Source organism: Xiphophorus maculatus, chromosome 13, assembly GCF_002775205.1.
Source record: "Xiphophorus maculatus strain JP 163 A chromosome 13, X_maculatus-5.0-male, whole genome shotgun sequence".
NCBI lineage: Eukaryota > Metazoa > Chordata > Actinopteri > Cyprinodontiformes > Poeciliidae > Xiphophorus > Xiphophorus maculatus.
This window is the reverse complement of record NC_036455.1, coordinates 7,093,297-7,117,096: the sequence shown is the minus strand read 5'-3', so window position 1 is coordinate 7,117,096 and position 23,800 is coordinate 7,093,297. Positions and strand designations below refer to the sequence as shown.

Here is a 23,800-nt window from a genome sequence, read left to right as displayed (position 1 = left end):
CACCGGGTTGACTGAAAGAACCCCAACCCAAGAAATGGACCGACCAGCCAGCTCAGCGCAATATCCAGAACAAGAAACCACCCACAGCCCTGAATCCCAGCCCAGCACCAGGCTGTGGCCACAGATAGGCTAGCAAAGCAATAAATCACACCCCATACCAACACCAAGACAGACAGACAGCAAACGATACCAGACCCAAAAAAAGGGGCCAATCAAAATGCAAACACCAGCCAACACAAGCACTTTCACCACTTCATACACAAATAAGCCAAAAACACAAGCCTCTCAACTTGCCGACTACACCACCAGTAGGAAGGATGCTACAGAAAAGCCAACGCACCAACTGTGAATAAGGAAGCAGCCCCTCACAGGTCCATAAACATCCCCGCCGCCAAGTGATAAGTAAAAAAGCCAATCCTAACCTGGTACAACCTGGTTTTCATGCATTGATTTTTCTTGATTGTAGAAAATATGGTTGAATATTTTCTTCAATAATTTGTTGTGTCTTTTGTCTTAGTTATATTTTTCTCTGTTCTGCTGCAGCTGTTTTCTATTATAGATTACCATGTGTAACAGTGTTTAGGTTTAAGTTGTAGAATCCCACTTGCTTTATATGGATCAGTGCAATGGGGAAATAGCGCCCCCTCTCTGTGTGGCTGGTTAAATGTTGCTGGCTCCTGCACTCAGTGCCAGTCTGTGAAAGCTGCACGAGAGGTGAGTTGCGTTTTTCAGCACACAGTAGAAACGTGTTAGCAACATAATTTTTATTAACTTGGACAAATAGTGTGAAATTTATTAATTACTAGATGTGTGCCTAGCACCAATTTTTGTACTTTTAGTTTAGTTAAAATTAACACTTCATGTGCTAAGCTAAAGGCTAACTTAACGCTCTGTTGTAGTGTGCTGAATGAAGCGGAGCCGTTGCACTGATCTGAACTCCCCATATGTTCCCATTCAGGAAATAAACTTGATAAACCAGAAACTTCTCGTCTTCATTAAAAATCTACACAACGCAGAGTCGAGGGGTTACTGGGGCCGGCCTGGTACAGTGGAGTGAAGCAGAACCCGGTTACACATGTTTCTAATGCTGGAACTAATTTAACCTCCACACATAGATATATTATTACTGTCTTAGAAAGTAAGTAGAACATTTGCCTTTCCTGTGAAAATGTCGTGTTAGTGCTGAATGTTACTGCTGAAAATTGTAGAAACATTTGAGTTCAACTGCAGAACACTTGCTGAAATGAAATGAGTAGAAGCAGCAGGAAAAAGTTAAACAGTGCAAACCTGTCAGCCAAACTGAATAACTTAAAATTACATCCAACATCCCTCCTTAAAACTTTAAATATGACATAATAATGCTTGCAAAGGTAAAATATAAGGTCATATTGTCAGGTCTAAATACCTATTAAACAAACACAGGAAAGACAAGAGAGTTAGATTCTTTGTTTCTCGCGAGGAGAGCAGACAGAGATGTGCTTTCAGTTACAAATCTCCAAACTGCTCTGAAACACATCTGTCTGTTCCTCTCTTTTATTGCTCTTAGGAACCCTCTCACACTGAGCACTGCAACTCTAAGGGGTGGGGTCAAAGCATTTTAGATGCAGTGCTAAAAGACAATCACTAAACTAAACACATGTTATCTACAATCTAAATCCTTCTTGCTCCAGGCACGGCGTCGAATAGGACACGTTGTATAGCTTCAAAGCAACGGCTTTGTAGCACAGAGCAGAGTTTATTGCAGGACTGTAAAACTCTGCTGGGAGCAACTAACACCTCTGTCTTGTAGGAAGTCCTGCAGGGCAACAGCTGCTGAGAGTAGCTGTCACCTCTATTTCCCAGGGAAGCCTCAGGAAGGAATCAAAGTTATTTAACACACAGAAACATTATCTAAATGTAACTACAAGGCTACATGATACAACGAATATTTGATAATACTAATAATACAATTTACCCAACACATATATTGAATAATTTCAGTATTAAAGAGAGTAATAGCATTTAACCCATCTAGTGCAGTAGAAAGAAACTACAGTATTATTAAAATACCGGTAGAAAATTCAAATAGATAAAACCGTTAAAAGTCATTTACACTCGACCACCAGCACCGCACAATTAAATGAACAAGCGGTGCTGATCGGCTCTCAATAAGCCACAGGATGGGCGGAACCAGCGGTAACTCCGAACAAAGCAGCAGCGATCATTGTGGATATACGGAAACTATATGGAAAGGTTCTGATCTGGTGGAGTGAAGAAACTGTGAAACATGTTGCGGGATGTAGGAGATACGAATCAGAAGACAATATTAACTTTGGATTTGTGGAAAACTGGAATACTAATATTGTATTTGTTTTAATTAGATAAAGTGGAAGAAAAGATTTTACGTCTTTCAAAGAGAACTGGCACTGTATGAGAAATCTTTAGATGTGATGATCGTAAGATCCACAAGGTGGCGGTAATGCAATGACATGAATGAACGACAGTCATAAAATCCCAAAGAAGAAGAAGAAGACAAAGAAAATGGCGCATGGTCTGTTTGGTTGAATGTTCGACTGTTTCTCTAAACGAGTTTATCAACGAGCCGTTAACTGCTGCTGAAGAAACATTCACAGAGTTTAAAGAAATCATCGTCAAGTCGGAGGAAGAGATGGATGATCATCGCAGACTGCTGGATTTCTCCCGGAGGCCCCAGATAATCTTACACCGAATAGGTAGGAACCACCAGCGTTTGGATGCAGGTTAAGGTCTAAATGTCTGCACCTTTCTGTATGAGGATCATTTTAGTAAATGTTCTTTTCCCGTATAAATGTTTTGTTAACCGGTAAATGAACGCAGGAATCACAATTACGCTGTGAAAATGGCTTATTGATGTAGAAATAAAATGACCTTTTATGGCTTTTTCTCCTTTAACTAATCAAACTTACTTTTGAAAACAGGAGAAATGTGAACAATGCAGCGCAAGGTTAGTAAAGCAAACAGCATGAAACAATAATAGTGTGTTAGTAGCTGTAAAATGTAATAATTTGTAATAAATAAATTGTAGTGGCGATTGTTTGTCAAACCAAACATCCTATAAAAGTTCAGTCAACAAGCCACTGCTGCACTGAGGTGATGCTTCGTACGAAGGTAAAAGAAGTTCAATGTCCAAAAAACTTGAAAATTGCTTTTATAGTTTATTTTTTCAGTTTGACAAGCAAATAACAAAGATCAAACTTTACATTAGTGATGTGTTGAGTAATGAAGCGGGTAAGACAGAGAACTCACCTAAACCTGAGCAGTTAAAGTTTTTATTTTTTAGTAATAAATCGTTGTCCCTGGTGACATAGCGAGTAACAAGCCAATCACAACCCTCTTTTCTATTTGTTTCTAGTTTCTTTTGGATCCAGCCATTGTTTCATACAACCAGATTAATCAGAATTTATGTATCAGAATCACAAACATTTTAAACTTGTTTATTCATTGTAAAGCTTCGTGTTGTTTTCACGTTGCCTATTTTACATATATTGTCCAGTTGATGTCACAGTAGAACAAATGAAGCACCGCGGTGCATCGGCTCATGAGTCGAATGATTGGATGGAGTTCCTCAGGGCTTCATGAAGCTGCATCTCACCATCACTACTTTTCATTGTTTCCTCTCCTGCTCTGGTCAAAACCCACAGGCCCAACCCAGTGCATGCTGGTCCTATACCAGTCCCTATACTTACAGAAAATGGACCCACAGTTCTTAATGTCTAACTTACAAAAGTAAATAACAAACACAAAGCAACAAAAACTAAACAATTATTAACCTGTAAATAAACTCTGTAAATAAACCCCAAAATATAAAGTGAACTAAACAAATTTTAATACAAATAAAAGTAATGATAGTTCCAAATGAAGTAATATCTTGAAATAATAAAATTTACTTGTAAATATTAACAACATTGGCAACTATTATTAATTTTATAATAAATAAAAAATATTTAATATCCGTTTGTTTGAGAATTCTCCAATTGTCAGCTGGATTTGTCGCCTGATCTGTCTCTCTGTCTACGCTCTTAAATTTTTCAGTGTGGGTTTTTTTTTTTTTTTCATTCTCGTAAACAATGAACGATTTCTCCCATTTACTTCAATAAAATAACGATTGCTTTTTAAATCTGTTTTCTTGTCCAGATTGCCTGCAGTGTAACATTTATTACCAGGAGAGGAGATCCACTCTGGACCAGGAGGAGTTGGAACCTGTGCAGGTGAAACAAGAACAGGAAGAGCCTGAAGATCATCAGATAAAAGAAGAGCAGGAGGATCTAAAACACCAGCAGATAAAAGTGGAAGAGAAAGAAGTTTACTGCAGTCAGGGTGAAGAACAGATTGAATTAAAACAGGAGACTGATACCTGCATGGTGGTTCCTGTTGATGAGCAAACACACCACACTGAATCAGAACCAACCAGGAACCAAGTCATCTTCCAGGAAGCTGCTGAAGCTGAGAACCAAAATCAGGAAAGAAGAAAACCTTTCTCATGTGTCATCTGTAAAAAGCGTTTGACTTTCAAATCTGTTTTTGATGCTCATATGAGAACTCATACGGGTGAAAAGCCGTTTTCATGTGTGAACTGTGGAAAAAGTTTTAGTCTAAAACAGAGTTTAACTGAGCACATGATGATTCACACTGGTGAAAAGCCGTTTACATGTGTGAACTGTGGGAAAAGTTTTAATCGAAAACGGAGTTTAACTCATCACATGATGATTCACACTGGTGACAAGTCATTTTCATGTGTGACCTGTGGAAAAAGTTTCAGTGGAAAATATAATTTAACTCAGCACATGATGATTCATACTGGTGAAAAGCCGTTTTCATGTGTGACCTGTGGGAAAAGTTTTATTCGAAAACAGAGTTTAACTCAGCACATGATGATTCACACTGGTGACAAGTCATTTTCATGTGTGACCTGTGGAAAAAGTTTCAGTGGAAAATATAATTTAACTACACATGATGATTCACACAGGTAAAAAGCCGTTTTCATGTGTGACCTGTGGAAAAAGTTTTCTTCAAGAACCGCATTTAACTAGGCACATGATGATTCACACTGGTGAAAAGCCGTTTTCATGCGTGACCTGTGGAAAGAGTTTTCTTCAAGAACCGCATTTAACTAGGCACATGATGATTCACACTGGTGAAAAGTCATTTTCATGCGTGAACTGTGGAAAAAGTTTCAGTGGAAAATATAATTTGACTCAGCATATGAGGATTCACACTGGTGAAAAGCAGTTTTCATGTGTGACCTGTGGAAAAAGTTTTTTTCAAAAACATGATTTAACTCGTCATGTGATGATTCACACTGGTGAAAAGCAGTTTTCATGTATGACCTGTGGGAAAAGTTTTATTCGAAAACATGATTTAACTCAGCACATGATGATTCACACTGGTGAAAAGCCGTTTTCATGTGTGAACTGTTTAAAAAGTTTTAGTCATAAAGCGAATTTAACTAAGCACATGAGGATTCACAATGGTGAAAAGCCGTTTTCATGTGTGAACTGTGGAAAATGTTTTATTCAAAAATCGAATTTAACTACGCATCTGATGATTCACTCTGGTGAAAAGCCGTTTTCATGTGTGACCTGTGGAAAAAGTTTTATTCGAAAACAGGATTTAACTGAGCACATGATGATTCACACTGGTGAAAAGCCGTTTTCATGTGGAAATTGTGGAAAACGTTTTTGTCAAAAAAACCATTTAATTCGGCACATGAGGATTCACACTGAAAAGCCATTTTCATGTGTGACCTGTTTAAAAAGTTTTAGTCATAAAAAAAGTTTAACTCAGCACATGACGCGTCACACAGTTGAAAAGCTGTAGAAGTATGTTCCATACATGTCCTATGTTGTATTTGTTAAATGTGATCATTTTGATCTTCACATTTGGATACTTAGAGATGTTCAACCATGACACATTTTCCTTCATTGGTGTTTTATTTTTCTGGTATATTCTGTATCAATAAACAATAATGATAAACTGTATGTTATTGTATTAACTTACTGTTTATGTCAAACTGTATGTTGTGTGTGTACAACGTGAAGAGCAGAGGGCTCAGCACACAGCCCTGAGGAGTGCCAGTACTGATGCTGATAGATGAAGAGGCTTGGGGGCCCACTGACTATTTCATGCATTAACAGAGTTTGACCGGACATGGACTCCCTTCCAGAACATTCTCACATGATTGAACTTGAGGGATTGATTTGTATTATTCTGTACCATAGAGAGTGAGTGGGGTTTATTTTTGTAGTTTTTTAAATCAACAATAGAATGTATATAATGGTTGAGTATTTTAAAAAAATCTACAAAACAGTATTTGTGTTAATTTTGTGTTTAATGTAAAATGAGATTGAATCTGATTTCATTTCTTTCAAATTATGTTAACCAGTTTTACTCTACCTAATTAAAATCTATTCAAATAAAAAAAAATCATTTGTACTTTAAAAAAATGCAAAATTCACCGCAAACTAATTTTCATGCATTGATTGCACAAAGTACATGTAATTATTTTTAATATTTTGCTTTTTATATTTTGCTTTTGCAATATTTTGCTTTCTCTTGTTTTAGCTGTAATATTTTAATCTGTTCTGCTGCAGCATTTAGATTACTGTATTTTAATGTTGAAACTATTTTTATGTTTATATGTATTTTAGAAAGAAATAAAGGTGTAACATTTCATTTAACATTAAAAGTTTTGAGTTTTTCTTTAGTGTATGTTGTGCCTGATCCTTGAACCCAGTAGATGGTGGTACTACACCTGTACTGGTTGTAGCCACTGTGGTTCCTGTAACTGATGGGTTGCCGGTTCAAACTTCCCACATGTAACCCAGGTGTCCGCCATGACCCAATCACCTTCCCTTTAAGTTGATTGTCATGGGTGCTTCCGGGTTTTGTTTTTTCCTCCCCACCTTGCTGCTACTCACTGTTGGTTGTTTGTAAAACAACCTGGAGTTTCTGAATCGACTCATCACTCATTTAATCTCTAAAACTTGAAGATTGCGGTGAGTTGTTAAATACCATCTGACTTGACGTTGTATAGCATTTGCAATGATAGCGCCGCTAATATTTCCCTCCTGTTGAATCACTCGCCAGGTTGTGATCCATTGACAGCTGGTGAACCTTCCTGATCTGAGCAAGTTATCATTGCATCCACCTCATCAGATAATCCGTTACTCGACGGTGAGTAGATAATAGGGCGTTATTTTCGCTCTGCTGCGCCAGTTAGCATTAGCATTAGCTCTGATCCATCGACAATCAGTGGCCCACATCAGTTTAGTCTACTTATTAATTACTTACTTAATGAAGAATCACACTGTTGCAGCCGAATTAAAGACCACACCTTTAATATTTAAGGGTTTACCTTTCAACTTTAGATTTGATTATTTTTTCCATGATTTCTTTATTGGTGTTGCATTCCATGTTTTTGCAGCGATGAAATTTGGTACCTAATATGATTTAGTTTGTAGCTACTTTGATCAATCACATTTGTAAGTTGATTGATTTGATTCAATATTGGTTGTTTGTAACGACTGCTAATTATATTATCTAGGCAATTTTGAACTTGAATTATGAAGTGCGCTTTTTAAAAAAAAAAAAGGATTTAAATTTTTCTTTTTATCTTCTCCTTTCTTTTTTATTTTTTCTATGAAGTTGTTAAAAATATAGCAAGTACATATTTAATTGTTTTCTTGTCTCTTCCATTAGTTTATATAATATAATGTTTATATATGAACTTAATGTGTGTTATCTGGCCTTTTAGGTCAGGTTTTTCCCCCTTGCATTGACTCACTTGATGACGGAGATGGCCGAGCTACCCACCCACCATCTGGTGGTAGGAAAACGGAACTACACTTTCCCTACAGAACGAACTAAACTCCGAGTATTGAAAAGGGAACATAATTATTCTCTTTTTTGTTCTTGGATCTATTGTGGACTCTATTACGTTTGAAGTATCAATGATTATTATTATAATTGTTTTTGTTGTGTTGTTTTTTTCCCCTTCTGTTTTTGGAAATTTATTGTTTGTTTTGGTATTATTGTTATTATTATTGCCACTGCAATAAATAGCAATATTAACACACTTTACTTTTTTGTATCAGTTGTATAATTATTCACCCCACTCATGACTCCGTGCCATACTACTTCTGATTATACAAACTGGTTAACACTACACCTCGCAGTCAGATCTGCTCAGTTGAGAAAGGCGCTACACACATCCATCTCAGTTGTTGAGTCCTTGAGCAAGGCACCAACCTGCCTTGCCCTGCTGTTAGTCAGAAGTCCGATGGCGCCCATTGTGTAGCAGCTTCTGTCAGTCTGCCCTAGGGCAGCTGGGCTACAATGTAGCTTACCACCATCAACATGTAAAGCACTTTGGCATCCTCTGCACTAGATAAATCGCTATACATACATTTACCATTGACTAAACACTTGCATTTTGTCTTTTGTTGTGTTTTGTATTAAACTTGTCCTGTCTGACAGTGTGACACTCAGCATTGTCGAGTACCAAGGTTAAGCCCTAAAGACTTGCACAAGTGGACCATTATGGCTTCCCCCTGATATAATTACATGAAACTTTATTAGAAACTACTGCTTTGGGTTTATTTTATTTATTGTAATGAGACGGAGAAGAAAACGGGAGAGAAAGAAAGGTGAGAAAAAAGTTTTATAGGGGCCCCCTCCTCTCACCCAACTTGATATAAAGGTGATCACAGAGAGGAGGGAGCCAAGAGACCAACCTGACAGGACAGACCAGGCACACAGAGACAAGATCACATGTTCCCATTCTCAGTGTACACCCAGACATTCAAACCCATGTAGACAATGTCAAAATAAACAAAACAAAAGTGGACGCCATACACCCACTTGCATTTCTCATACACAGAGATCCAACAACCAACCAGAACCAGGACCACCAGGTTAGGAATCATTCAAACCAAACCCCTATCCCAAGTCACAAACCCAGCCTGCCAACCAAAGGATCCACCTAGTCCCAATGAAGAAGATCCAGCAGACATACAGCGCACCGGGTTGACTGAAAGAACCCCAACCCAAGAAATGGACCGACCGACTACTTCTTGAAGCTCATCAAGAAAATGCAGAGTGTGTGCAAAGCAGTAATCACAGCAAAAAGGTTGCTACTTTGAAGAAACTAGAATATAAGGGTATTTTCAGTTGTTTTACACTTTTTTTGTTCAGTGCATATTTCCACATGTGTTATTCATAGTTTTGATGCCTTCAGTGTGAATCTACAATGTCAATAGTCATGAAAATAAAGGAAACTCATTGAATTAAAAGGTGTGTCCAAACTTTTGGTCTGTACTGTATATGGTCTAAAAGTGATCTAAGCTTAGATTTAAAACTTATAAGATGATAAGTTTCTCTTTAAAACAAAATGACATTGTAACTGATGCTGTTATTTGTAAAATTATATTAACCAGTTCAACTCCACCTATGTAATAGCTTAATGAATAAATAAAAAACATTACTTTTAAAATTCATTATAAATTAATTTTCATACATTGATGGTTCTTGATTTTAGAAAGTATGGTTGATTATTATTGTCTTCAGTAATTTGTTGTGTCTTTTGTCTTAGTTATATTTTTCTCTGTTCTGCTGCAGCTGTTTTCTATTATAGATCACCATGTTTCTAATGCTGGAACTAATTTAACCTCCACACATAGATATATTATTAGTGTCTTAGAAAGTAAGTAGAACATTTGCCTTTCCTGTGAAATGTCGTGTTAGTGCTGAATGTTACTGCTGAAAATTGTAGAAACATTTGAGTTCAACTGCAGAACACTTGCTGAAATGAAATGAGTAGAAGCAGCAGGAAAAATTTAAACAGTGCAAACCTGTCAGCTAAACTGAATAATTTAAAATTACATCCAACATCCCTGCTTAAAACTTTTAATATGACATAGTAATGCTTACAAAGGTAAAATATAAGGTCATATATTGAATAATTTCAGTATTAAAGAGAGTAATAGCATTTAACCCATCTAGTGCAGTCGAAAGAAACTACAGTATTATTTAAATACCGGTAGAAAATTCAAATAGATAAAACCGTTAAAAGTCATTTACACTCGACCACCAGCACCGCACAATTCAGTGAACAAGCCGGTGCTGATCGGCTCTCAATAAGCCACAGGATGGGCGGAACCAGCGGTAACTCCGAACAAAGCAGCAGCGATCATTGTGGATATACGGAAACTATAGGAAAGGTTCTGATCTGGTGGAGTGAAGAAACTGTGAAACATGTTGCGGGATGTAGGAGATACGAATCAGAAGACAATATTAACTTTGTATTTGTGGAAAACTGGAATACTAATATTGTATTTGTTTATTTAGATAAAGTGGAAGAAAAGATTTTACGTCTTTCAAAGAGAACTGGCACTGTATGAGAAATCTTTAGATGTGATGATCGTAAGATCCACAAGGTGGCGGTAATGCAATGACATGAATGAACGACAGTCATAAAATCCCAAAGAAGAAGAAGAAGAAGAAGAAGAAGAAGAAGACAAAGGTGGGGAGCACCATAGACATAATATATGGATAGACGCCTCATGGCCGCTCTCGCCTATTGGAGCTGACGAGATTTAGGGCGGCCATCTTGGAGCGGTATACCACTCCACTCAGCCTTATATATTTGGCAGGCACAATAAAGGATCAGCGCATTTAATAGATCATAACACGCTGAATAGTAATCACATTTTCACATAATTAAATTTTAGGCATACAGCTATTAAAATTGCATGTATAGGAACGTATAGTTTAGCATATTTAAATAATTTTGGTGGAATACAATGTTTTAAAGTATGACATGTTTTGCAAGATACAACCAAAGATGCAATTTCTTCACACACATTATGTATATATCCGATAATCTCATATATACACACATACACACATGCATACTTATCTGTTGTGACAGTATTTACATATTCATTACATTTTTACACAATCTAATAGCCTTGAAGCATGGATCCATCATTACAAATACTTCTCTCCAGTAACTGGATGTGGGTTTTCAGGGGTTCTTGTGGGTTTCCCTTCAGTTCACACCCAAGTTGGTTACACATGCTGATGTTGGTAGCATGCCCATCCATTGTTATACATAGCACCCGAATTCCTCGAGCATGCAGCTCCTCTAAAGCATGACTGACAAGTACCTTTTGTGTGTCTGGTGACAGAGACGCCGTCAGGTAGTACGCAATGGGAGCCTTCCAATGCCCTTGGAGGCCAACCACCATAAACATAAGAGCCTCAGTAGCAACCTCAGTCTCATGTTTCCATCCCCCAGGTCCACGAAGCCAGACAGTGACTGTGTATGTAGATTATATTGCACATGTTTTCTGATTGCCATTGCATCCAAAATGAGTGCAACAATCCATATTTAGCATGGTCTTCCTGGCATTTTCTCTCCAGCATGTCCAGCATCATCTTGTTCAAGCCAGGCCTGTCATCTACTGAACACAACCACCTGTAAAAAGTAGGAGGAGCATCAATATTTAACATGTTTGCAATATTAAAAGGTTAAATAAAATAAAAAAAACATTTGGGGAATATTAAGGCTACCTTTGTAATGTGTGCGGATGTGGGAGGGGAAATCTTCGCTTCTCTCTAAGGTATTTGTATGCCTTGGGCCATGGAGATGAAGTTTGAGGGCAAACTCTCTATATTCGTTGGAGTATTCATGGCCCTTTTTCTCCATAAACTCTAGTTGTAGATCTGACAATTTAAGAGGAAAAAATATAAACTCTTCTTCTGATGTAGCTCAGGAGGAAAAATAAACATACAAGAAAATGTACATAAATTTTGAGGAATTAATTTTGAATTACCAGAGTAGAATTCAAGCCGTTCTTTGAGTTCTTCAGTAATGAGATTTTTTTTCACTCAATTCCCCCCAAAAGTGACTTTGCTGTGGTCTTTGCCTTCTTCTCTCTGGCCATGGTGTTTTTCTTGTCCCGCTCCAGATATTCCACTCTTGCCAACGCTCTCTTATGTTTTGCAGTGACAGCGGTAAGAGAAGCTGGCAAAGCATAGCAATGATCCTAAAGACAGAGAGATGGACATCACCCATCACTTAGACATCACTATGGCACACTTTCTTTCAGACGACAGCAGCACTGTGTGTGTCTTCAACTATGTTGGTTTTATTTGTTTTATTTGTGAGAACATTCAACATGAGGGTTAGAAATTAATTTAGATTTTAATATGATCTGACCATTATGATATGATATTTACAATAGAAAAAAATACTCACATCATTAGACTGAGGTTGCAGGTCTGAACTACAAGTTTCTGGGTCATCTTGAGAGGCCACATACTCACTACTTTGGGCTTTTGTGGAGGTTATTGTAGTTCTGTAGTTTTCAACCTTAAATGTAGAAACCTTATGACTATGGACTTCACAGTATATACTACCTGTACATAAACACACATATATCCCTTAAGGCTAACATTATGCACATTTATGAATGCTAATGAAACTTTTAATAATGCACCTACTCTTTGAAGGTGAACTGGGAAGCTGAAAATTGATGGTATCACATCAGCTCTCAGTCTGACAATCTGACCTGTTTTGGTCAAAATCCTCCGTTTTGAAATGCTCACTGCATAGTACAGATGAATCACTTGCAGTGAATCCATCCCTCCTCAAGCTATTTTCCCACCTCTTCCTCCTCTCTTTATCTTTTGGAAACCTTTAAAACAAAAACGTGATATCTGGGAGTGTGTACACAAAAACATTGTCCGAATGAGGTCCATGTTATTTGCAACGGTTGAAACTAAGGAGCCCTGTTGCCTGCTTAAGCTGAGCATTCAGAACAACGTTACACTCACTATTTTTGATCTTCATATTTTAAAGAACATAAAACTCCAATTTGATTAAAATTTGTTGATAATGATAATTAAACAAAGCTACTGAAATTGTGAGTAGGCCTGTTTGAAACATATTCCTGTCATCAAATCTCCGGCTGAAGACCGATAGCTAACATTTGCTGTCATTTCGCTGGTGGGCATAAATACAGTACAGTAATATTACATTCACAACATACTAACAATAATATGTCATTCTTACTTGTGAAAAGTTATCCCCCGGTCCCTGACATCAACAGTTCGTAGATTTAAAACACGAATAAGCCGAGCAGAACTGAGGCATCTTCTGTTGTTTTGGTTCAGCAAAGTACGAGGGTATACCGCTCTAAGATGGCCGCCGTATTTCCTGCGCCGGAGCGGCCAATGCGGCGTCTACCCTTATATTATGTCTATGGGGAGCACGGGATTCCGGGCATAAACTGGTTTGTGACTGGTTTAGGATGACAACTAAGGCAGATGGAGGTGGTGAGGATGATGATATGGATTTTGACGATTGGACTCCGGTAGGAAGAGGAAGAGGTAGAGGTAAAGAGAAAGTTTTGAAAGAGGATAGAGTAATTGGTAGCCAGAATAGTAAGCGAACTTTGGAAGAGTGCAGCTCAGATGAGGAAAATAGAGTGGTTAGGAAGAAAGTAACAAACGAAGAATTTAAGGTAATTCTTAAATTTAGGAAGGAGGATATGAATATTAACTTAAGTCCGATACAAGTTTCAAGAGAAATAAAAAAGAAAATAGGAGAGTAGAGTTTGTTAAAACATTACGAGATGGAAACATGTTGATAAAATGCAAATCTGAAGACCAAAAGAATAAATGCTTGAAGATTGACAACATTTGCAAAAAAGTAGTTGGCGAGAAAGTAATTGTTGGAGAAAATAGAGTATCACGTGGTGTTATCACTGGTATTCCGCTGGAGGAGGATTTAGAAAGACTCAAAAAGAACATACAGGGGGAGAAGTCCGAAGATTGAAAAGATTGTTGAAGCATGTGAATGGAGAAAAAATGGAGAGTCTATCGATTCTTTTGGAGTTTCAAGGAGAAGTCCTTCCTGATAAGGTTAAAATTGGATTCATGAGTTTTCCTGTGAGACCATATGTCCCTCCCCCTTTGCGCTGTTTTAAATGCCAAAGGTATGGTCATATTGCATCAGTGTGTAAAGGGAAGCAAAGAGTGCCAAATGTGGAGGAGATCATCGATATGATGAATGTGGAGTGGATGTACAAGTGAAATGCTGTAACTGTGGTGGTCAGCATAATGTAGCGTATGGAGGTTGCGAGGCAAGGAAAAAGGCAGCAGAAATTCAACAGCTGAGAACAATTAAAAACATCACTTATGGAGAGGCAACAAAAAGTATTCAAGAGAAAAGAGCGGTTCAAGAAAATCAACAAGTAATGTCTAGCATTAGGGCTGAGCCCAGTAAGATTTCACAATCTGGAATGGAAATCACAATGGATAAATTAATATTATTCATGGCATATGTAATCAACTGTACTGATCAAGTAAAACAGAAAACAGAAAAAATTAAAATTATAGTGAAAGGTGCAGAAAATTTTTTAGCCGTGAAGGATTTATCTTGGGAACTAATAAATAAAAGGCTTGAAATAGATGGAAAACAAGGTGGAGGAAGAATGTAATGATTATCTTACAATGGAATGCAAGAAGTCTAATAGCAAATGGACAAGAATTTAAAGGTTATATAAACTGTTTGGAAATTAAACCAGATATTATTTGTGTTCAGGAAACATGGCTTAAACCAGAGCTAGACTTTGTGATAGCAGGATATGATAGCATTAGAAGGGATAGGGAGCAAGAAAGTGGAGGAGGTTGTGTAATATTTGTTAAGCAAGGGATTCAGTATAGGTTTGTAGATAAAGGATCATCTTTAGAATGGATATCTGTGGAAATCTGGATTAATAAGGAATATATTAAGATATTAAATTTTTATAATCCATGTAAAAAACTGAATTTAGATCAAATGGAGGATATGTTTAAAAGTCTAGGTAGAAATCTAATTTGTTGTGGAGATTTTAATGCCTATAGCACTGTGTGGGGTCATAAAAATGATGCAAATGGAGAAGTGGTAGAACAATTAATGGATAAGAAGCAATTGGTTTGTATTAATGATGGAGAAGGGACAAGAATTGATATTAGAAATGGAAATGAGTCAGCACTAGATCTAACTCTAGTATCAGTGAATTTTGCCGGGATTAGTAATTGGAAAGTTTTAAAGGAATCTACATTAGGAAGTGATCATTATCCTATTGTGATTGAAATCGGTTAGAAATAGGGAAAGATGATAATAGAAATATAGAAAGATGGATATTTAGAAATGTTGATTGGGAAAAATATAAAATAATAAGTGATGAAAAACTGCTAAAGGTTAATTTTGATTTGGATATAGATAGTGTAAACTCTTCTATTTGTGAAGCTATTTCAGGAGCAGCACATGGAACAATTCAAAGGAAAAAAGGAAAGTATAAGAAAAAAATAGTACCATGGTGGACAAAGGAATGTGATTTGGCAATTAAATCCAGAAATAAAGCCTTTAGGTTGTTAAAGAGAAATCAGAATTTTGAGAATTTGCTGGGATATAAAAAGTCACAAGCTTTGGTTTAAAAGAACGGTAAAAAGCGCTAAAAAGGTTTATTGGGGAAATTTCTGTAATACAGTAGGAAGGGAAACAAAGATTTCAAAAATTTGGGGAATGATTAAACGAATGAATGGAATTAGAAGTGAATATGGATATCCAGTTCTTAAGAATGGAGATGAAATGGCTCTAAATGAGGAGGAGAAGGCAAATATGATGGCTAGGAAATTTGTTGAAATTCATAGTAGCAATAACTTAAATACAGAAGAAATAAGGAAAAGAGTTTCTATTATTAAGGAAAATATTAACCTGTTAGAAGTAGATACAGAATATAATGATCTATTGAATAATTCCTTTTCACTATTTGAATTAAACAACGCTTTAAGGAAAACAAAAAATTCTTCTCCAGGAAAAGACAATATTTCTTATATTATGATTAAAAAACTTAGTATTTCATCTAAAAAGATATTATTAGATTTCTTTAATAAGATATGGGAAGGGGGTTATTTACCTGTGGCATGGAAGGAAGCAATTATAGTTCCAATCTTAAAACCAGGGAAAGAGAAGTCAAATCCTACAAGTTATAGACCCATTGCATTAACTTCACATATATGCAAAATAATGGAAAGAATGATAAATGAAAGACTGAGTTATTTTGTGGAGAAGAAGGGGTATCTGTCAAAATTTCAAAGTGGATTTAGGAAAGGTAGAAGTACTATGGACCCTATTTTGTGTTTAGAACATGAAATCAGAAAAGGGCAAGTTAATAAGGAGAGTGTGGTGGCGGTTTTCTTTGACATAGAGAAAGCTTATGATATGATGTGGAAAGAAGGGTTTTTAATTAAATTAAGGAAAATGGGGGTTAGAGGGTCAATGTTTAATTGGATAAAAGATTTTTTACATAATAGATCTATACAAGTAAGAATAGGTCAACAGTTTGTCAGAAAAATATTTTGTTGAAAATGGAACTCCTCAAGGAAGTATTGTGAGTCCTTTGTTTTTCTCTATTATGATTAATGATATGTTTGACAATTTGGAGAGTGGTATGGGTTGTTCATTATTTGCTGATGATGGAGCAATTGGAAGAGAGGTAAGAATTTGAAATTTATAGTTAAGAAATTACAAGAAGCAATATAAAGTATAGAAGAGTGGTCATATAATTGGGGTTTTAAAATTTCAATAGATAAAACAAAGACCTTATTTTTCACTAGAAAGAAAGTATCTAATGATTTAAAATTGTATTTGTATAAACATGATTTAGAAAGAGTAAATGAGTTTAAATTTTTGGGTTTGTGGATGGATGAAAAACTCACTTGGAGTAGACATATTCAAAAAGTAGTGGATAAATGTAAGAGAGTTTTAAATATTATGAGGTGTCAGGCCATGGGGCGCTGAGAGAAAAGCATTGAAAATAATATATACGGGTTTAATAAGATCTGTATTAGATTATGGTAGCCTGGCCTTTGGATCAGCATCAGAAACACTACTTAAAAAATTAGACATTATTCAGTATCAAGCCTTGAGGTTGTGTACAGGAGCCATCAGAACAACTGCGATCTCTGCTTTGTTAGTTGAAATGGGGGAAATACCACTTTACCTCAGAAGATTACAGTTAAGATTATCTTACTGGAGTTATTTAAAGGGTCAGTATGAAAACCATCCATGTCAAGAAGGGGAAAAAGACTTTAAAATCCTTTGGTTGGGAGATAGAGAGGGACATAAAAGATTTTGATTTATCATCTATAAAATGAGTGAAACAGTTCCATTGTCACCGGTCCATCCATCTCTGTTTCATGAAATCATTGTGGATTTATCTTTGTTGGAGAAGAGGAAAAAAGGAAATATTTTAGAATCATACTCAGTGCAAGCATATATAGAAAATAAATACTTTGATTATGTTCAAGTGTATACAGATGCATCTAAAAGTTTAAGTAGCAACAATGGGGGTGTCGTTTATCGTTCCAGGATTTAGTATTAAAAAATGTAAGAGGATTTCTGATGACGTCTCAGTGTTTACAGGGGAAATGATGGGAATAATTCTGGCATTAGGGTGGATTGAAGAGGTTCGTCCTCTGAGAAGTTTAATTTGTTCTGATTCAAGTTCATCATTATATTCAATTAAACATAATCAGTCTAATAGTAGGACAGACCTTTTATTTGAGATTCAGTTAATACTTTATAGAATTCAGGCCATGGGATTAATTGTCATTTTAACATGGGTTCCATCGCATATAGGAATAACAGGAAATGAGTTGGCAGACAAATATGCAAAACAAGCTTCAAAAAACAGCTCCATTGAGATACTGATTCCTTCTAGTAAAGAGGAAGTAAAATCTATTATAAGACAAAAGGTTAAGGGAAGATGGCAGAAGCAGTGGGAAGAAGAAAGAACTGGTAGATGGCTTTATCGTATTCAAAGGTCAGTTGGTGCAATGAGGGCAACAGAAAGAAGTAGAAAAGAAGAAAACATTATATCCAGATTACGTTTTGGTCATACAGGTTTAAACAGTACACTATTTAAAATGGGGAAACATCCATCAGGTAATTGTGATCTTTGTCTTCAAGAAGAGACAGTAGAACATGTTTTATTGTTATGTCCAAAGTACTCCGAGGAGAGAAGGAAATTAGAATATAGGCTTCTAAAGAATAAGTTTCAGTTAAAAATTCCAGATATTTTGGGATATTCCTCTTCCTCTGAATATTTATGTTATTTCATAAAATTTCTTAAGAAAACTAAACTGATAGAAAGGATTTCGTTTTTTTTTTTTTTTTTTTTTTTTTTTTTTAAGTTGCGTCCTGATCCACACTCCATACCAGTAGGTGGCGGTAATGCACACCATTAAGTTGCTTGCCAACCGCCATTAAAACCAAAAAGAAGAAGAAGAAGGAAGCGGAACGAAAGAAAATGGCGCATGGTCTGTTTGGTTGAATGTTCGACTGTTTCTCTAAACGAGTTTATCAACGAGCCGTTAACTGCTGCTGAAGAAACATTCACAGAGTTTAAAGAAATCATCGTCAAGTCGGAGGAAGAGATGGATGATCATCGCAGACTGCTGGATTTCTCCCGGAGGCCCCAGATAATCTTACACCGAATAGGTAGGAACCACCAGCGTTTGGATGCAGGTTAAGGTCTAAATGTCTGCACCTTTCTGTATGAGGATCATTTTAGTAAATGTTCTTTTCCCGTATAAATGATTTTTAACAGGCAAATGAACGCAGGAATCACAATTACGCTGTGAAAATGTCTCATATACACGATGCTGAATTTGGTTTCCGATTCGGGAAATGGCTAAAGGGTTATTCCACCTAATTTTTCACTAGCTTCCTCATCTTATTCGATTCTAGTTTAAAAACTACAACACCTGGACTCTTCAGACCTGAGCTGGATTATTCTGCTCTAACAGCAGAATATTCAGAACCATGTTAGGGATTTGTGAAACCTTTTTCTAATTAGTTAAACTTCAATAAAGGTTGATTTCACCACTTTTTGGATCTCTTTCCCTAACATTGATTTAGATTATTCCACACAAGGTGGCAAAGACTCTTATTTATATGAAATTCTTTCACTCTGTCTAAAGTAAAATAGCTCCTGTTTTTGTTTTGAAGGTTTCATAAAGACCATGTGAGGAAGAAGTGGGGAATGTCTTTAAGGAGAGACGGATTCACTGCACTGGTGAATCTCAGCTGCTGAATCTCTCTTAAGCTCCTCCTCGGCTGAAAAACATGAATAAAACCTATATAGATATTATGTATATACGCATGTCCATATAAATATGTGTAGCTTAATGCATATTATTCAGCATTAATAATTATTTAAGCATCTTTATTTCTTTCTGATTGTATTATTTTGTGTTTGTATATTTATATAAATATGTACTGATATTACTAAATAACATATTTCAAAAATTATGACTGGTTGTGTGCTTTGTAAAATAATCATAATACAGAAATATCAACACATTCTATTCTGACTCTATTCTGTTTTCCCCACTAAGAATAGTTAAATATGCTCAACCTTATATCAGTCATTCAAAACTACTTTAAAATCATTTCCTTGTAAATGTTGCTAACCTTTTAATAAGGTTTACAGAAAAATTGGTAAATATCTGTTTAGTATTTAGCGAGTTATGATTGATAAATGCGCTGATACGTCATTGAGTCTGTTAAACATAAAGCTGAGTGGAACGGTCGACCGCTCCAAGATGGCCGCCTTAAATCTCTTCAGTAACAAATAGGCAAGAGCAGTTCATGAGGCGTTTATTTATAGTCTATGGGGAATAAGGGCACAATGACTATGGGCAAAGGTGCATTCATGGGCCCCATTTGAGTGGGAATTTACAGTTTCTTTATTTTTACGCCGTTTTCAACTAATACACCAAACAGTTACATAAATAAAAGAAGTTCAATGTCCAAACAACTTGAAAATTGCTTTTGTAGTTTATTTTTTTCCAGTTTGACAAGCAAATAACAAAGATCAAACTTTTCATTAGTGATGTGTTGAGTAATGAAGCGGGTAAGACAGAGAACTCACCTAAACCTGAGCAGTTAAAGTTTTTATTTTTTAGTAATAAATCGTTGTCCCTGGTGACATAGCGAGTAACAAGCCAATCACAACCCTCTTTTCTATTTGTTTCTAGTTTCTTTTGGATCCAGCCATTGTTTCATACAACCAGATTAATCAGAATTTATGTATCAGAATCACAAACATTTTAAACTTGTCTATTCATTGTAAAGCTTCATGTTGTTTTCACGTTGCCTATTTTACATATATTGTCCAGTTGATGTCACAGTAGAGCAGATGAAGCACCGCGGTGCATCGGCTCATGAGTCGAATGATTGGATGGAGTTCCTCAGGGCTTCATGAAGCTGCATCTCACCATCACTACTTTTCATTGTTTCCTCTCCTGCTCTGGTCAAAACCCAAAGGCCCAACCCAGTGCATGCTGGTCCTATGCCAGTCCCTATACTTACAGAAAATGGACCCACAGTTCTTAATGTCTAACTTACAAAGTTAATAATAAAGTAACAAAATCTAAACAGCTATTAACCTACAAATAAACTCATGTTTATAAATAAACCATAAAGATATAAAGTGAACTAAAGTAAAATTTCAATATAATTCAAAGTAATAAAAATAAATAGTATCTTGAAATAATAAAATTTGCAGGTAAATATTAACAATAATCCCTACTACAATTAATTTTGTAATAAAATATTTTTTTTCATATCCGTTAATTTGAGAATTTCCCAAATGTCAGCTGGATATATCGACTGATCTGTATCTCTGTCTACGCTCTTGAGTTTTCAAGGTGTTTTTTTTTTTTGTTAATTTCTGTCTTAAACGATGAACAATTACTCGTATTTACTTCAGAAAAGGTACCAATTACTCTTTCTCTGTTTTCTTCTCCAGATTGCCTGCAGTGTAACATTTATTACCAGGAGAGGAGATCCACTCTGGACCAGGAGGAGTTAGAACCTCTGCAGGTGAAACAAGAACAGGAAGAGCCTGAAGATCATCAGATAAAAGAAGAGCAGGAGGATCTAAAACACCAGCAGATAAAAGTGGAAGAGAAAGAAGTTTACTGCAGTCAGGGTGAAGAACAGATTGAATTAAAACAGGAGACTGATACCTGCATGGTGGTTCCTGTTGATGAGCAAACAGACCACACTGAATCAGAACCAAACGGGAACCAAGACATCTTCCAGGAAGCTGCTGAAGCTGAGAACCAAAATCAGGAAAGAAGAAAACCTTTCTCATGTGTCATCTGTAAAAAGCGTTTGACTTTCAAATCTGTTTTTGATGCTCATATGAGAACTCATACGGGTGAAAAGCCGTTTTCTTGTGTGAACTGTGGAAAAAGTTTTAGTCTAAAACAGGATTTAACTCGGCATATGATGATTCACACTGGTGAAAAGCCGTTTTCATGTGTGAATTGTGGAAAAATTTTTAGTCAAAAACAGAATTTAACTAAGCACATGATGATTCACACTCGTGAAAAGCCGTTTTCATGTGTGACCTGTGGAAAAAGTTTTATTCGAAAACAGAGTTTAACTGAGCACATGAGGATTCATACTGGTGAAAAGCCGTTTTCATGTGTGACCTGTGGGAAAAGTTTTATTCGAAAACAGAATTTAACTAGGCACATGATGATTCACACTGGTGAAAAGTCATTTTCATGCGTGAACTGTGGAAAACGTTTCAGTGGAAAATATAATTTAACTGAGCACATGAGGATTCACACTGGTGAAAAGCAGTTTTCATGTTTGACCTGTTTAGAAAGTTTTAGTCATAAAGCGAATTTAACTCAGCACATGAGGATTCACACAGGTGAAAAGCCGTTTTCATGTGTGAACTGTGGAAAATGTTTTATTCAAAAATCGAATTTAACTACGCATCTGATGATTCACTCTGGTGAAAAGCCGTTTTCATGTGTGACCTGTTTAAAAAGTTTTAGTAATAAACATTGTTTAACTAAGCACATGATGCGTCACACAGTTGAAAAGCTGTAGAAGTATGTTCCATAAATGTCCTATGTTGTATTTGTTAAATGTGATCATTTTGATCTTCACATTTGGATACTTAGAGATGTTCAACCATGACACATTTTCCTTCATTGATGTTTTATATTTCTGGCATATTCTGTATCAATAAACAATAATGATAAACTGTATGTTATTGTATTAAGTTACTGTTTATGTCAAACTGTATGTTGTCTGTGTACAACATGAAGAGCAGAGGGCTCAGCACACAGCCCTGAGGAGTGCCAGTACTGATGCTGATAGATGAAGAGGCTTGGGGGCCCACTGACTATTTCATGCATTAACAGAGTTTGACCGGACATGGACTCCCTTCCAGAACATTCTCACATGATTGGACTTGAGGGATTGATTTGTATTATTCTGTACCATAGAGAGTGAGTGGGGTTTATTTTTGTAGTTTTTTAAATCAACAATAGAATGTATATAATGGTTGAGTGTTTTAAAAAAATTTCTACAAAACAGTATTTGTGTTAATTTTGTGTTTAATGTAAAATGAGATTGAATCTGATTTCATTTCTTTCAAATTATGTTAACCAGTTTTACTCTACCTAATTAAAATCTATTCAAATAAAAAAAATCATTTGTTCTTTAAAGAAATGCAAAATTCACCGCAAACTAATTTTCATGCATTGATTGCACAAAGTACATGTAATTATTTTTAATATTTTTATATATATATATATATATATTTTAATATAAATTATATTTAATATTTATTTTTAATATACTTTTTTCTCTTGTTTTAGCTGTAATATTTTAATCTGTTCTGCTGCAGCATTTAGATTACTGTATTTTAATGTTGAAACTATTTTTATGTTTATATGTATTTTAGAAAAAAATAAACGTGTAACATTTCATTTAACATTAAAAGTTTTGAGTTTTCCTTTAGTGTATGTTGTGCCTGATCCTTGAACCCAGTAGATGGTGGTACTACGGCTATACTGGTTGTATCCACTGTGGTTCCTGTACCTGATGGGTTTCTGGTTCAAACTTCCCACATCCATCTCAGTTGTTGAGTCCTTGAGCAAGGCACCAAACCTGCCTTGCCTGCTGTTAGTCAGAAGTCCGATGGCGCCCATTGTGTAGCAGCTTCTGTCAGTCTGCCCTAGGGCAGCTGGGCTACAATGTAGCTTACCACCATCAACATGTAAAGCACTTTGGCATCCTCTGCACTAGATAAATCGCTATACATACATTTACCATTGACTAAACACTTGCATTTTGTCTTTTTGTTGTGTTTTGTATTAAACTTGTCCTGTCTGACAGTGTGACACTCAGCATTGTCGAGTACCAAGGTTAAGCCCTAAAGACTTGCATAAGTGGACCATTATGGCTTCCCCCTGATATAATTACATGAAACTTTATTTGAAACTGCTTTGGGTTTATTTTATTAAATTGTAATGAGACGGAGAAGAAAGCTGGAGAGAAAAGAAAGGTGAGAAAAAAGTTTTATAGGGGCCCCCTCCTCTCACCCAACTTGATATAAAGGTGATCACAGAGAGGAGGGAGCCAGAGACCAAACCTGACAGACAGACCAGGCACACAGAGACAAGATCACATGTTCCCATTCTCATGTGTACACCCAGACATTCAAACCCATGTAGATAATGTCAAAATAAACAAAACAAAAATGGACGCCATACACCCACTTGCATTTCTCATACACAGAGATCCAACCAGAACCAGGACCACCAACTTAGGAATCATTCAAACCAAACCCCTATCCCATGTCACAAAGCCAGCCTGCCAACCAAAGGATTCACCTAGTCCCAATGAAGAAGATCC

At 36.2% G+C, this 23,800-nt stretch overlaps 2 protein-coding genes and 2 long non-coding RNA genes across 4 annotated transcripts; 3 read left to right on the top strand and 1 right to left on the bottom strand.

Moving 5' to 3' along the window:
* Positions 1-4,974: 4,974 nt before the first annotated feature.
* On the top strand, positions 4,975-5,664 carry LOC111610461 (gastrula zinc finger protein XlCGF8.2DB-like; the record flags this gene model as incomplete). The annotated part of the gene is made up of 1 exon (XM_023344689.1): positions 4,975-5,664. A coding segment is annotated over exon 1 (612 nt), but the record flags the coding sequence as incomplete, so codon positions are not given.
* Positions 5,665-6,816: 1,152 nt separating this feature from the next.
* Positions 6,817-7,812, top strand: LOC111610481. The gene is made up of 3 exons (XR_002753660.1): positions 6,817-7,013; positions 7,105-7,191; positions 7,772-7,812. It is a non-coding gene; the product is annotated as an uncharacterized LOC111610481 (long non-coding RNA).
* A 3,862-nt stretch (positions 7,813-11,674) lies between these two features.
* LOC111610478 lies at positions 11,675-12,598 on the bottom strand. The gene is made up of 4 exons (XR_002753657.1): positions 12,523-12,598; positions 12,278-12,391; positions 11,853-12,065; positions 11,675-11,742 (listed from the first exon to the last, which is right to left on the bottom strand). It is a non-coding gene; the product is annotated as an uncharacterized LOC111610478 (long non-coding RNA).
* Positions 12,599-21,262: 8,664 nt separating this feature from the next.
* On the top strand, positions 21,263-23,315 carry LOC111610600 (gastrula zinc finger protein XlCGF8.2DB-like; the record flags this gene model as incomplete). The annotated part of the gene is made up of 2 exons (XM_023345299.1): positions 21,263-21,960; positions 23,282-23,315. Coding segments are annotated over 2 exons (732 nt in total), but the record flags the coding sequence as incomplete, so codon positions are not given.
* Between the last annotated feature and the right edge of the window lie 485 nt (positions 23,316-23,800).